The sequence below is a fragment of the Aptenodytes forsteri genome, unplaced genomic scaffold, assembly GCF_000699145.1.
Source record: "Aptenodytes forsteri isolate BGI_AS27 unplaced genomic scaffold, ASM69914v1 Scaffold64, whole genome shotgun sequence".
Lineage (NCBI taxonomy): Eukaryota > Metazoa > Chordata > Aves > Sphenisciformes > Spheniscidae > Aptenodytes > Aptenodytes forsteri.
The window spans coordinates 403,517-418,444 of record NW_008794786.1 but is presented as its reverse complement, the minus strand read 5'-3'; the positions used below and the strand labels follow the sequence as shown (position 1 = coordinate 418,444).

Sequence of the window (14,928 nt, the reverse complement as noted above, 5' to 3'; positions counted from 1 at the left end):
GGGGGGAGCCCGGCGGTGCGGCCCGGGATGGCGCAGGCCAGCCTGGACCAGGCCCGCAAGAGGCCGGCGCCGCAGCAGCTACAGCAGGTGCAGCCGCAGGCCGTGCCCAACCGCAACCACAAGTAAGGGCCGGCATCCCCGGGCAGCGGGGACATCCCCGGGGCATCCCCGGGCAGCGGGGTGTCCCAGGTCATCCCGGGCATCAGGGCATCCCCAGGCGGGAGCACAGACGCATCGCCTCTCTCCCCAAAGGCCCCACGGGGAGAGGCCGGGTTTGGGGGTGCGGGCAGGCACCCCCCGAAATCAGAGAGCGAGCGGTGAGTCCTCGCTGAAGCGGGGACTGTGCCGGGCAGCGGGAAGCGTCAGTCACTGACTTGGTGTAATCGGCTGGCTGCGCTTAGCAGCACAAAGCTTTTCTGTTCGGCTGTGCGCGAGGCGCTCTGCCTTCGTGCTGTGCTTGGGCTTCTCATGGCTGCTTCTCGCTGGGTGGCTGAAAGGGACATCAGCCTTCTCGCGCAGCTCCTTCTCTGGGAGAGGGGAGCTTCCAGCGGACCAAAGACTAACGTGCAGCTGCTAGGCAAGAGCAAGTTTATGTAACATTTCTGGCAGTATAATGTGATTCCCCCATAACACCGGTAATTCATCCCTTGATTTAAAATGCATCTCCTAGAAAAGTCAATCTAATGCTAATTGAGGTTAGAGAGTCACTTTGATTAGGCGTTATGTCAGTACGCCCTTTCCAACTTGATGTCACCCGGCTTTCTAAGCTCTCGTAGGGGATGTGAAACGTTCAGGTAATCAGTTAGTCACACTGCTGCAGGGTTCGTCAGCTCTGCAGTGCTGGAGGCCTGGCAGGGGCTGTGGGGAATAAAGAGCCTGACTCTGCGCAGGCGGTAACGATAAGTGCCTCTGAAAATGAGAGCCTGGGCCCGAGACTGGCATCCAGGCTGAGGGCACTGCTAATGCCGCAGTACTAAAACAGAGAATAAGCCGTCGTCTTGCTCCCTTCGTGAATGTCTACAGTTAATTTGCACAAAGTGGTTGCCATTTTAATGCCTGTGTGTGCATCTCCTTCCTTAACAGCGCTAAAAAGAAGAAGATGGCTGACAAAATTCTACCTCAGAGGGTGAGTGGCACATGCAGTTGCAGCCTGTGTTGATACGAAGTAGACCGCAGAAGTGCGGGCGAGCTGACGGTGATTTGCATTCTTGATTGGCTGTAGATTCGTGAGCTTGTACCCGAGTCTCAGGCCTATATGGACTTGCTGGCCTTTGAAAGGAAATTGGACCAGACGATCATGAGGAAACGCTTGGATATCCAGGAGGCTTTGAAGCGACCCATTAAGGTAGCGGAGGGCTGCGTTCGTGGTTGTCATAAGCAAGGTTTGGTTGGAGGCTCTTACTTTAGTTAAGACAGCAGGAGGACACTGAAGCTTGGGTCATGTCCCTGTAAGCGTGGCGTATCAGGAATCTTAATGCTCCAGACATAACCAAGGAGTGGAACCAGAAATGCCTGTTTCCTTGCTGTCTGCCCTGGGAGAGGGGGAATGAGGCAGCTAAAAACATTAAGCTTAGTTTTAGCAAAACATAAGCAAGATAGTCAGCCCTTTATTTCAGAACTAACACGGAGCTGATGCTTTTTCTCTTAGCAAAAACGAAAGCTACGTATTTTTATCTCCAATACCTTCAATCCAGCCAAGTCAGATGCAGAGGATGGTGAAGGAACAGTCGCCTCCTGGGAGCTTCGGGTGGAAGGACGGCTGCTGGAAGATGTAAGTGTGAAATACCCAACCACAGAGGTGACTTTATGGATCTGGAATTGGCAATGAAACCCGTTTCTTAGTGTCTGAGAGCATAGCTAGGGGCTTGATATCCTCCTTCATCTCTGTTTTCCAAGGAGTCTGATGGTGATGAGACCGAGCCCAACTTGGAGACCAATGGGTATTCCCATGGCAGGACACGAGTTACACAAAGTTCTTATAGCTATAAGAATTAATCGTGAGAGCAGATCAGTGGCACTTGTGTACCCTGGCTCTGAGAACCAGGGCACTTGCATTGTATGTAATTGCTGAGTGATTTAATTCCTGCAAGCTCGTCTTTAACTCCAGTCTTTCACTTTCTGACTTGGAACTTGATTTTCAAGCACATGTTGGTGAATGTAGGTATTCAGAACTTAAAGGAACACTGTTGTGCACGGTGGCTGCGCTTGAGTGCTGAGACTTGCTGTCCTAACACTTTTCCTTCCTGTGTTGCTTGCAGTCTGCTTTGTCCAAATATGATGCCACCAAGCAGAAAAGAAAGTTCTCATCCTTCTTTAAATCTCTGGTCATTGAACTTGATAAAGACCTGTATGGCCCTGACAATCACCTAGTAGAGGTGAGCTGCTTTTTGCTGTGTTACCTCTAAAAATGGGTTGGTGTTTCAGCAGACAGTTTGTATATCACTTGAGAGGTGGAGATACTTAAGGCTTGAACAAGTGGCTGGGAGCCAGGAGCTCTTGAATTCTTATCTTAGCTTTTCCTCTGACTTGCCGAGGGTCTGGACAAATGTATTAACTCTTGTTTCAAGCTCTAAGTGGGAATAAGGTGATCTTGCTCTAGGTGGGTGGGATTTACTGGCAAGCTTGTTGGGTGCCAAGCAGCAGGAGCAAAGGGAACCAAGTGTGGGGGTGCTTCTAAATGCCTTCTCCTGTTCCAGTGGCACAGGACTGCTACAACTCAGGAGACAGATGGCTTCCAGGTGAAGAGGCCAGGAGATGTAAATGTGCGCTGTACTGTCCTTCTGATGCTGGATTACCAGGTAAGATGTTGGGGGTAACAGTGCTGGGCATGTTCTGTTAGCTGTGTCTGTGGCCATCTCACCTTTCTGTGCTTCTTGTTTCAGCCTCCCCAGTTCAAATTGGATCCCCGCTTGGCTCGTCTCTTGGGGATTCACACTCAGACCCGTCCGGTGATCATCCAGGCATTGTGGCAATATATTAAGACCCACAAGCTCCAGGACCCCCACGAACGGGAGTATGTCATCTGTGACAAATACCTCCAGCAGGTAACGGTGGGGCTGGAACAAATGACTGTTTCAGGTTTTCTTTGTCAGCAGCCAGTGATCGCTGGCACTGAGCTCCCATTCCTTTCCTTAGCCCTGTGTTTCTGTCACAGATATTTGAATCTCAGCGGATGAAGTTCTCTGAAATCCCACAAAGACTTCATGCGTTGCTTATGCCCCCAGAACCGATCATCATTAATCATGTGATCAGGTAAGACTGGTCCACTTGACTTCATATTTCTAGGAAGAAGAGTGGAAAGGATGGATGAGGCTGGCACAGGAAGACGATGTAATATGTTCTGATTTTCAGCAGCAGTTCCTGTGTTGCTGTCATTGTTTCTTTGTACAAGAACAGCCGCCTCTTTCGTTTACCACATCCCTCTTTTCCACAAGGCACTCCCACGTTCATGCTGTCCTTTGCATTACACTTTTGCAGATAGAAATCTGCTCGGAGCAATTACTTGATCCTTGTGCTGCAAAGCCGTCAGTGGAGCTTTGCTGCTTGGTGTTAGAACTGAAGCTAACACTAGCATGGCTTGTCCCTGCCTGCAGTCCATATGCTGCGTCATCCTAGAGGAGCTACAATTTGGTGCTTTCTTGAGCTACTCACTTATTTTGGCTTCTTTCTTGTGGATGCCCCTAGTGTTGACCCAAATGACCAGAAGAAAACAGCTTGCTATGACATTGATGTGGAGGTGGATGATACCTTGAAAACTCAGATGAATTCCTTTCTGCTATCCACAGCCAGTCAACAGGAAATTGCTGCTCTGGATAACAAGGTAGGAAGAGCTCCTTCAGGTCTGCCCTCCTCATTGCTGGGTAGGAATGTGTCTCTGGAGCAGGTGAGCCCTGAACAGGACAGGAGTTCAGCTTTGCTCTGTTGTGCATTTGGAAGCTGGAGTGGGGTCAGCCACGCGTAAAAACAGGTGGCTTTACCTGGAAGCGTAGTTTTAAAGCAAATGGTCAGTGGGAAAATTGGTAATATTTAGAGCAGGAAACGGAATTGAAAATCCTATCTGACAGGTATATGTCAACCAGGGGGTATAAGAATTCGCCTTCATGTGTTGGGTCTCTTGATGTTTCTGTCTGACTTTTTCCCCTGTTCAGCAGTTCAGTTGCTGTGCTTATCTCCTTCAGATTCATGAAACAATAGAGACAATTAACCAGCTGAAGACCCAGCGTGAGTTCATGCTGAGCTTTGCCCGAGATCCTCAGGGCTTCATCAACGACTGGCTACAGTCCCAGTGCCGGGATTTAAAGGTAAAACCTTTGTCTTGTGTGGAAGGTGGATCCAGTCACACGCTTCCCTTGTTATAACCAGCTCCCACAGAGAGAGAGAGGCAATTTCCTGCTCAGAAAGCAAGACTTGGAGTCAAGTGTAAGAACCTGACCTGACTGTACTGAAATGTCTTTGAGGAAAGGGGAGGGGGTGTGGGCTTGCTCAGCACAGCCAGAGCTTTTGCACTCCCTGAACTGTTTTGTCCTTTGTGCTCTCCAGACAATGACTGATGTTGTTGGGAATCCTGAAGAGGAGCGCAGGGCTGAGTTCTACTTCCAGCCGTGGGCTCAGGAAGCTGTGTGCAGATACTTCTACTCCAAGGTGAGCGTCCCCAAGCAGGGGTCCCTCTCCATACCCAGTGGCTCAGAGTACCTGTCACTCCTTACTGAGGGTGGAAAGTGGCAGTGCTAAGCTTCACTTGTAGACACTGCTGATGCATCTTGGTCCCAGTTTGAGCTCACCCTTTTCCAGCTGGGTCCTGTGTTACTCAGATGCTGCGGTGCTGCACTATCCGAGTACGTTAATGCTGCAGTTCTGGCTTCTCTTGCAGGTGCAGCAAAGACGGCAGGAATTGGAGCAGGCCCTGGGAATCCGTAACACATAGGCTGCTCCGCTCCTCCCCAACCAGAAGGCATCACAGCTATTTGTGGAGACAGAGAGCTGCAGAGTACGCTGTTAAGGCTCACATAATCCCACTCCAGCAGCGAGGCCTGCATCATTGTTCATCCTGGTATTGTCCCTGTTGGGGCAACTCCAGGACATCTGGGGTGTGGCAAGCAGACAGGCTCCAATGAGCACACATTTCTACCTGGTTTTCTTCCTGACTGTTGCCTTGTCAGTCCCAAGGCTTCCGAGAGCCTCCCCTTGACTCCGCACTGCCTGTAGCGTCCCCAGTAGCCAGTACGACTGCTGACTTGGAGCCTTTCTCAAGTTCAGAAACCACAGCCCATTCCTCCCCAACTAGCATCTAGTTGTGGCACATGTGAGACCTGGATCTGGGAAGCCTGGACCTGCTGTAAGGGTGGAGTTCTGTGGCTAGTCTCTTCCCTGCCTCGTTTTACAGCAAGGCGCCAGGAGACGTAGTGGGCAGGATGCCATGAGCTGACATACCTCCCTGCCCTTACTCCCTCACTTGGAGGGTGCTGCTGCACTGGGCTGCCTCATAGGTCACTCTCCTCCTTGAGGAAGTTACTGGACTGCGTAGAGAATTGCTTCTTCCCTTGTCCCTTTTTCCCCGCCCTGTTCCCTTCGTGTTCTTTGACAGACTGTCCTAGGCCAGGATCACAGGGGAGATGAGGCATTGGCTTACTGCAGGGATGTGGAAGCATTGGAGTGGTGAGACTTCTCTGCACTTCAAAAGACCTACACTTGCGGTTCCAGCAAGCCATCTGGCTGCTTGTTTTCCCTGTAGCAGGGAGAGGGGATGCAACTGCCTGGTGGAATTGTGCAGGGGTGCAGTGTTGTAGGCTCATTCCTTTGGGACAGTTATCCTGTGTCACTTGCTGTGGGGACCAGAGGCTCCTTCGTGTGGATCTGAGGGTATAACAGGACAGTCCTTGGGAACGGACGTAGCTCCAAGCATAGGCGAGTTAGCAGGTGTTTCCATGCTGAAGCTCCTGTGGTTTTTAGTCAAGTTTTAGGTTCTGGAGCTGCCATAAGGCCCAGCATGGTTCAGGAATGTACAAGTAGATTTTCTCTACTGTAGGGAGTAGCAGCCCAGATGCCTCTTCATGGAATGAATTACTAGTGAACTAGTGGTCAGGCGTAAGAGAATGGCTTCTCTTAACCCGGATCTTACTTTCTGCTCGGGACTGTAATGCAAACGGACTTGAAAGTTGGTCACGTTCTCTTGGAATAGCTGCAAAATCATGTTACTGACAAACCCCCTTCATCCCCACACCCAGCTTTGGTGTGGTTGGGAAGGTTGCTATGAATTTGGGAGCCTGGGTGGCCCTACTCCTTGTGTCTGTGTTACTACATGTCTGTGAGTAATAGACTCTCGACTTCCCCTCTCCTTTGTCCCCTTATGAAATGGCTCCTCTGTGGTACTGGGGTGAAGGTCTTGGTGCTGATGAAGCAGCCCACTGACTCCTCAGGGTAATCACACATGAAGGATGCCGAGTACTGCGTAGGCAAACATAGCTGTTGCAGAATAACTGCTTTTCTTAACTGAATAATATGTTTTTTTCCATGGACCAAAATTTTTTTTTGTACTGTATCCTTGTAGACGTCACCCAGTTTTAATAAAAGCCTCCATGAAGGAAGCTGTCCTCCCTCCTTCTGTGCTGACGGCATGCTTTCTCTCAGCAGCTGCCTTGGTGGATGACACTTCATGTACTTGCCTGGGAAGGGACAGGATTATCTCCACTTTTTTTTTCTTTCTTTTTTTTTTTTTTTTTTAAACAAAGCCAGTTGGGGTAAGAGACTGGAGAGAAGATGTTCTTCATATTTTGGCCTTTTATAGAGAGCCTTTCATGTAAGGATCTCCTGACTTACAGAGTCTGCTAAGCCTTTGCAAAGTGTTTTTGTGGTAAACAAAGTAACTTGAGCAAAACTGGAAATCCAGTGGCCAAGCTGCTGATAAAATCTAGACAGCCCAGTTCCCACACTGCTGCCTTGCAGAATTGTGACAGCCTGTTACTAGCCCCATGGGAGTCGGGCATAATTTTGAGGAAACTGTTACATACAAGGGTTTAAAACTGCAAAAGGGGCATTACTCTCTTCACTCTGCCTTGTTTATAAAAGTAGAAATGTAATGCTTTACAGGAAACCTGTAAGCCCTTGTTGCAAGGGAAAGAGATCCTCTGTGTATAGAAGAAAGGGCTGTTTGCCTAAGGTCAGGCAGTTAGTGCTGCTGCTTAAGGCTGTGAGACCAGGGCAGGAGTTGTGTCCTGGGTCTGCAACCAGATGGTTCTTATTTCTTACTTAAGGCGGGGGGGGGGATGGCACTTCTTAGGAAGAGGGGGAAAATAAAATGCTTTTATGCAGAAAAAGGGGGAGAGAGGCTCAGCAGTCAGGACTCCCAGTTCTGCTGAGATTTGGGATCTGAGCTATTTCACCTTTGCTTCAGGGGAGCAATTTGCACTTCCAGTGCAGCCCTGCATTGCCGCCCACCGAGCTGCGAGCCCCAGCTGTGGGAAAGTTTCCTGCGGCCTGGAAGAGGGGGAAAATAAAATGCTTTTATGCAGAAAAAGGGGGAGAGAGGCTCAGCAGTCAGGACTCCCAGTTCTGCTGAGATTTGGGATCTGAGCTATTTCACCTTTGCTTCAGGGGAGCAATTTGCACTTCCAGTGCAGCCCTGCATTGCCGCCCACCGAGCTGCGAGCCCCAGCTGTGGGAAAGTTTCCTGCGGCCTGGGAAAGTGCTGCCGCCCCGCCCACCGAGCTGGTGCCCGGTTCCCCCCGGGGGTGAGGCGGGAGCAGAGGCGGGACGGGGCCGCCCCGGGCCGCCCCCGCTCTGGGTGGCCTTGAAATACCAGCGGAGGGCTCAGCACTGCGCAGTGCCCCGGTTCCCTGCACCATGGGTGGCAAGAAAGTCTGCATCGTGGGCTCTGGCAACTGGTGAGCACCTGCTGCCTGGGCACCCGGGTCCCCTCTTCGAGCACAGCGCGGTCCCCGTCCCCCCCGGTGCCCCACGGTACCCGTGCAAGCCGTCCCCGTTTCACCAGGACCCCTAGTGACCTGTGGTGCACTGGGCTCCCTGGTGCCAGCGGCCTCAGTGCCCACTGCCTACAGCTCTGCTCTGCCCACGCAGGGGCTCGGCCATCGCCAAGATCGCTGGCAGCAATGCGGCGCGGCTGAGCACCTTCGAGAACCAGGTGAACATGTGGGTGCTGGAGGAGGAGGTGGGTGGCCAGCGGCTCACCGACATCATCAACAAGGAGCACGAAAATGTCAAGTACCTGCCAGGGCACAAGCTGCCCCCCAACGTGGTGAGTGTGGCCTGCCGGCAGCCTCTCTGCTGAGCGCAAGGTCCGGTGCTGACAGCTGGGCTCTATGGTGAGAGGTAATAAATAGCTGTGCTGGGAGCTGCTGGAGCCCTGGTGTCCTGGACACTGGGTGTGTGAAGGTAGGGGATGCACCGGGCTGCACGGGACTCTGTTACACCCTCCCAGTGACCTTGATCTGTGCTTTGACGAGCTGCAGCCCTGGCTGCTCTTGCTGCCCATCTTTGCCCCCCCCTCTGCCATCCCACAGGCTGGGCTTGAGGCTATGTGGCTGCCTCCGAGCTGGCGTCGGCAGCATGCAGAGAGCCCGCGGGGCCTGCTGCCCCATGGCTGTACGCTCAGCCCCTCGGCTGGCACCAGCCTGTTGAGGTTCCCAGAATGACCCCGGCTCTTTGCACCACCTTCGTGGGACCAGCTCAGGCTGCTTTTGCCCTGCTTTGCTCCAGCCCCTCTGCCCTGTCAGCCCTGGAAGGGGACCTCAGGGCAACGACTTTGTGCCCTTCCTTCCCTTACAGGGAAGCCCCCGGCAGTTGCTCTCAAGCTGCTGCTCCTGTCGTCCTGGATTCAGGACACGCTCACTGCACAACTACAGACACAAGTCTCTGATGACAGTCACACTCTCTTCAGGTAGCAGAGCCAGACCTGCTGAAAGCCTGTGCTGGGGCTGACATCCTCCTGTTCGTGGTGCCCCATCAGTTTATCGGCAAAGTCTGTGACCAGCTCAAGGGCCATGTGAAGAAAGATGCTGTTGGGGTGTCGCTTATCAAGGTGTGAGCAGGAGGAGCGCTGCCCAGGCAGCTCGCTGGGGCACTGGGCCAAGGGGGCTTAGCTGGAAGCAGCCTGGCTCGGAGAGGCTGCAAAGGGAATCCTGGGATTTTGGAGCAGAAACTGGGCTCCAGGGTTAGGGAGGGCAAGGGGAGAGTGGGAAGTGGGGGCAGAGTCTTCATGGGGATTTGGAGGTGTATTGGTGGAGAAGGGTGAGGGCATGTAGGGGATCTCAAGCGCTGTGAGGAGTGGGGTGCAGCTGAGCACCGGGGGGGCTGTTGGGATGAGAGTCAGAGCATTGCAGCACAGGGAATGACAGGATTGGGGCAGGTGGGTCCAGGTCTCCAGGGGGGCAGATGCTCATCTCTGCCCCTGGTTGTCTCCCAGGGGGTGGATGAAGGACCAGGTGGGCTGAGGCTGATCTCAGACATCATCCATGAAAAACTGGGAATAGAGATGAGCGTCCTCATGGGGGCCAACATTGCTAATGAAGTGGCAGAAGAGAAGTTCTGTGAAACAACCATCGGTAAGGAGCCAACATCCCTCCTCATTAGCAGCCCTCATTTCTGATGAGCAGGAAGAGGCAAAGGGGTGAGCATGGTGCAGCTTAAACTACTGCTGCCTCGGGTGAGCTGGCCCTTTTTCCCTGTGGAGACAGTGAGACTCCACAGGAGCTGGATGAACTCATTCACAGGGTTTACAATGTGATTGCTCGCTTCATTAAAAACAGAGTTGTGTGTCTAAAAGTTCCTGCCAGCACGGACTCTGAGCATCAGGCAGTCTGCCTGGCACAAATTAAAGGGGTGGAGACGAAGAAGCCCTTTAGAAATAGAGTTCTTACCTTCACTTCCTTGGGCTTCAAGGGACGCTCACCTGGATCTCATGTTATTGCCAGCCAGGGCTGCTTGAAAGTTCATCTGGTGACTGTTCCCAACATCCTCCACGCTGTTTATGAATCATTCACAGCAGCCAAAACCAACAGAACAGTTTGTTGGGTTAGAAGTTACAGGATTCAAAGTGTCTGTATTTTAAACAAAAGCAAACATGCTGTGCAGGGGGCTGCAGAGACTGGAGAGGTATAAGCAGAGCGTGCTAATGCGGCGAGCACACAGAAACACTCTCGTGCAGGACGCTGCAGGAACAGGGAGAACAGCAGTCTCCAAACCCAAATTTGCAACCTTTGAAGATGCCTTTAATCTACTGGGCATGTCATTTCTGTCTTGCTTGACACAGGAGTAGGGATTGTCCCCATCTTCTGGGAATTCCAAGGTTGAACCTTGCTTATCTGCCAGGCAATGTGTGCTTGGCACTTTGTGGACCTGCAAATGTTTAGCAACGTCCATCAGTTGGGCAATAGGTTCCTCTCGCTGCACTAGCTGTAAAGGCTATGCTGCAGGAATGCACCACTGGGCAGGAGAGCAGCACAGTCCCACCTTAGGGTCTCCCCCGTCATCTTCCTCCTTCTCCCTTTGTCTCATCAGGCTGCCAGAACATGCAGCATGGGCAGACACTGAAGGAGCTGATGCAGACACCGAACTTCCGGGTGACGGTGGTGCAGGAAGCTGACACCGTAGAGATCTGCGGGGCTCTCAAGGTGGGTGAGCTGCTCACCGGGGTTTGCAGGTCTTGGTTAGCAGAGCCTGTGGGCTCTGCAGGGAGCTCTGGGGAGGAGGCTGCCAGTTGAATGAACCCCACTGGATATTGCACTGTGGCTCGCTGAGACCTTTGGGTCAAAGGCCAGACTTTGGAGGGAACTGTGGATGTGTCCTGTTCAGCTGCTTGGAGGGATGATGATCACTGGCATAGGCAGGGGCTGGCAGGAGCCTGTGCTTGTGATAACACAGGCAGCTCATGGACACAGCAAAGCCCTGAGCTCCGCTGGGAACAGATCCCTCCACGCTGCTGTTTGTTTTCCAGAACATTGTGGCTGTAGGAGCTGGTTTCTGTGATGGGCTCGGCTATGGAGACAACACAAAGGCTGCCGTAATCCGCCTGGGACTGATGGAGATGATTGGCTTCGCCAAACTCTTCTGTAAAGGCCCCGTCACCTCCTCCACCTTCCTGGAGAGCTGCGGGGTCGCTGACCTCATCACTACCTGCTATGGTGGCCGCAACCGCAAGGTGGCTGAGGCTTTTGCCAAGACTGGGAAGGTAAGTAGAACGGGGAGCAGGCAACATTGATACCTGCATCAAGCTGCTGAGCTGGCAGCAGGATGGACCCAACTAGAACCACGGCAACCTGCCTTCACTTGCCGAGGGCCACAGCATGGCTCCAGGGAAGGAACGTGGGGCAGTGGATGGGGTTGCAGGGTCCAGCTCCCTCACTGTTGGGTTGTTTCAGTCTATTGAGCAGCTGGAGAAGGAGATGTTGAATGGGCAGAAGCTGCAGGGTCCCCAGACGTCTGCTGAGCTGCATCGCATCCTTAAAAGCAAGAACGTAGTGGAGAAGTGAGTGCTCCCATCTCCCTTGTCTGCTCTTTTTGGGGTGGGGCTGGGATCTTTCCTGCAGCTGTGGAGGGGAAACCCACCCATAGTGTCTCTGCTGTTCAGGTCAATCTCTGCACTGCCCACGTCAAACCAGCTGGGCAGGAATGGCCTGTTGGATGAGGCACCATACCACTGTCCCACCTGCTCCTGCCCAGTGGTCCTGCATGTTGCAATAGAAGTTGAGGTGCTGTGACTCTGCCAGCTGTGGTGAGAGGGCAAGGGGTGACTTTGTTCATCTGCCCACAGGTTCCCCCTCTTCACAGCTGTGTATCGGATCTGCTATGAGGGCAAACCTGTTACTGATATCATCAAGTGTCTCCAGAACCACCCTGAGCACATGTAAGTGGGCTCTGCCTGCAAAACCACTGATCCTGCCGAGATGAGCGGAGAGCTCCTGCCCACACCAACTTGCTCTGCTGCTACAGTTTTGTAACGAGTCCGGATTTCCTGGGATCCCTTGCAGAGTGCTGGAAGGGCAGAGGTTCCCTTTCTCAGCCCTGGACACTGCCAGCCTGAGCCTGGCATCTGCACAGAGGTACCTGCTGATCTCCCTGTCTCTTTGAAGGGCTCATTTAGCTTCTGCTGCTGTCTAGGGTCTGCCCTGAGTGGGGCTGAGAGTCTTCCTCCTTTCACTTTCTCTTGCCATGATGGATTCAGTTCTCAGAGCAACTCTGCCAGGTCATCTTGATCGATAAGGGCTGTGCAGGAGGCACTGCCTGGGAGAACAAGCTTTGCTATTAGCCCTGTGGGGCCACTTTGCATGATACCAGCCTTTTCCTGCTTGCTGCTGTTGCTTTCAGCTTAACTGTCTCGTGGAGAGGGCACAGTTCCCTGCCAGGCTCCACCAGGGTGAGTGAAGCTCCTCAGGACTTTCAAAGGGGCTGAGAATCACTCTTCTTTCTGAGAAGCACCAGCACAGAAAATAGCATTCTTTGCCACCCTGCCATGTGCTGCTTCCCCAGCCACCACCAGCTGCTCCTGCCGAACGGTATGGCCAATGCTTTGTGTGTGAGGGCAGCCCCAGAGTGAGACTTCAGAGCTTGTTTATTTTGGTTTTTAGCTCTTGCACTCAAACCTGGCCCCTGCACCTGGGGAACTCCCCTGTTGTCACAGATTTGCCTGTGCTAATTCCATGCCCGCTGACTGTCCCCAGACAGCCTTTCTCCCTCGTATCGGTTTGTCCTCTGGCTGGCTTTGGCGATGCAGGGACCAACTGCCCCACAGTTTTTCTGAGCAGCTGGCAGGCTGTGTAGCCCTTGGCAGTGTACCTGACAAAGCAGTTGGGTCACGTTGCTTTTAGATGAATGATCCACGGCAGCTTTTTGCCTTCTCTCTGGCTTGCTCTAGTCTGTGCCTTAGCCCGGCCTTTGCTTCTACATGGCTTTACAGGAGCTAAGAAAGAAGGTTCCACACTTTCCCTGCTGCCCCTCCTGCGAGGGTGCTGGAAACTGCCCGCTAGCACAAGGGGCAGCAATGGACATGTGATCCACAAGAGGTACAAGGAGACCTCCAACATCACAGGAGAGGACAGAGGTCTCATGTCTCGTGCTGTGCCTTTGAAACTTGCCCCTTGTCCATCTGGGTGCTACGTGCCTCTCTGGTCCTCTGAAGCTGGCTCACTCCGCTCGTGTTTGCTCAGGCCAGCGTGTCCAGCGGTTCACTGATCCCTGTCGGGGCTGGCAAGCCGGAGCTGCTGCAGGTCTCACTGTCCACCCCCATTCTGGGTCCTAGTGCCGCTGGGTCTCTGACTAGCAGTGTACTTTACAAATGTTTAAAATAATAATAAACTTGGGAGAGGAGAGGGGAGACATGCTCTTTGCTCTGTGGCTCCAGTGCATCATTGTCTTTGGGTTGGTGCCTGCTGGACTTGCTAAGAGTGCAGAACAGGGCACTGTCAGTTCCCTCCTGGCTCTGCACCTTTGTGTGCTGTCCCAGAAACAGCAAGAATGCCCCTGCAGGTCACTGTTCAGTCACAACATAACACAGTGTCCCATTTGCTTTTTCTCAGCAGTGGTTCCACTGTTAATGTTTGGCTGTGGGACCGAAGAGGGTTGAGATTGCAATGCTGAACTGGGTACAGAATCCTCTGTATTCTACCTGGGGCCTGCAGGAGCCGGGCCAGGACCCCACTGTGCCCCACTGTACCCCAGGCTTCCCCTTCTCTGATGTCTTGGCTTCTTGGGACATGCTGTGTTGTTTTATTCATCTCTTCCCAACTGCTTTTCCCGGACTTGCCTTGTCCGTCTTTCTTTGAAATGCATCTCGTACTGAGTGACCTTTCCAGGACTGTTAGCCCTCCACTCAGCCTCTTGCTAGGGGAATTTAATCTGCTGGCACTGCAGTTGTTTCTGTGCCTTTTATTAGACACGCTTTCCCACTAGGCGTTCTACGACCTTTAAATTCAACTGAGCTATCGTACAGAAAGTAGCCAGCATCAGCTTCCTCTAATGAGGAACTTTATTGAGGTTGGAGGGAGGATAAAGAAAGTCCAGCGTGTTCCTGCAGGGCTGGCACAATTTCTAGTTCCCTCTGTCTTGAAGTGCTTCAGGAATCCCAGCTCAAGTGTTTGGACATGAGGCTCCATATAGGAGAGAGGGTCTCTGAGCTCTCCCTCCCTCGACACATGGCAGTCTTTCACCTTGGCTTGCTAAACTCTTGCCAGCACCTGCCTGGAGCTGCAGCAGGATCTGGAATTGTGTTTTGGACTTGCATTTAGCTGTTAGCTCCTCAGCCGTGGAAGTGCTTTGTGCGTCCCTCCTTGTGTGGGTTTCTTTGACACTACGTGCTGCTGGCAGGGCCGAGTCCCTGCAGGCCCTCCCAGCATTTGCTGAAGGTCCCAAGTCTCACCTGGGGGTGGCCAGTGCACAAGTCTCTTGCTTTTAAACACCCCATGCCTTGCACTAGTGCTGGAGTTCATGAGCTATAAAAAGTCTTCCCTTTGCCATTTGGAGTTATGTTCTGCAGCCTCAGCACATCCAGGCACTGCAGGACTCCGCAGCCTCGGGAGCTGCTGCTGTGCAGCGGACTGGGGAAAGGACAAGGGAGAGCAGGGGTGGCCTGACTCTTGCAGCCTCAGTGCTGAGCAGAGCAGTGCTGTGACAGCAGCATTCAAATGCTAGCAAGGAGCTCTGGGAAGGGAGCACCCCTCGGTGCCAACAGCGGCCCTACTGCTTTTGGAGGAGCACAGCCTCCTAAAGTGCTCTTGAAGGAGGCTCTCCGGCTGTGAGCACAGGCGGGGCCCTCAGGAAGGGCGGCGAGGCCTCTGAGCGCCCCAGTGCTGGAGGGGGGCTTGCGCGGCCTTTGCTCCGTCCCGTGTGCAGCTGCGGACCGTCCCCTCAGGGCTGCCGGCGCCTCAGCCTCAGGCAGGGCGGCCTGTGGCGTGCCTCATGGCGAAAGGCCGGTATCGAGGG

At 53.2% G+C, this 14,928-nt stretch overlaps 2 protein-coding genes across 2 annotated transcripts; both read left to right on the top strand.

Moving 5' to 3' along the window:
* Positions 1-6: 6 nt before the first annotated feature.
* SMARCD1 (SWI/SNF related, matrix associated, actin dependent regulator of chromatin, subfamily d, member 1) lies at positions 7-6,569 on the top strand (the record flags this gene model as incomplete). The annotated part of the gene is made up of 12 exons (XM_009274401.2): positions 7-122; positions 1,084-1,126; positions 1,223-1,345; positions 1,649-1,771; positions 2,259-2,375; positions 2,697-2,798; positions 2,883-3,044; positions 3,155-3,252; positions 3,685-3,820; positions 4,179-4,301; positions 4,540-4,641; positions 4,871-6,569. Coding segments are annotated over 12 exons (1,299 nt in total), but the record flags the coding sequence as incomplete, so codon positions are not given.
* Positions 6,570-7,839: 1,270 nt separating this feature from the next.
* Positions 7,840-13,346, top strand: GPD1 (glycerol-3-phosphate dehydrogenase 1). Its single transcript, XM_009274400.2, has 8 exons — positions 7,840-7,880; positions 8,074-8,251; positions 8,894-9,034; positions 9,419-9,557; positions 10,513-10,625; positions 10,949-11,182; positions 11,373-11,479; positions 11,765-13,346. Exons 1-8 carry the CDS (start codon positions 7,840-7,842, stop codon positions 11,859-11,861), a joined length of 1,050 nt encoding a protein of 349 aa, XP_009272675.1. The 3' UTR covers positions 11,862-13,346.
* The last annotated feature ends 1,582 nt before the right edge of the window (positions 13,347-14,928 follow it).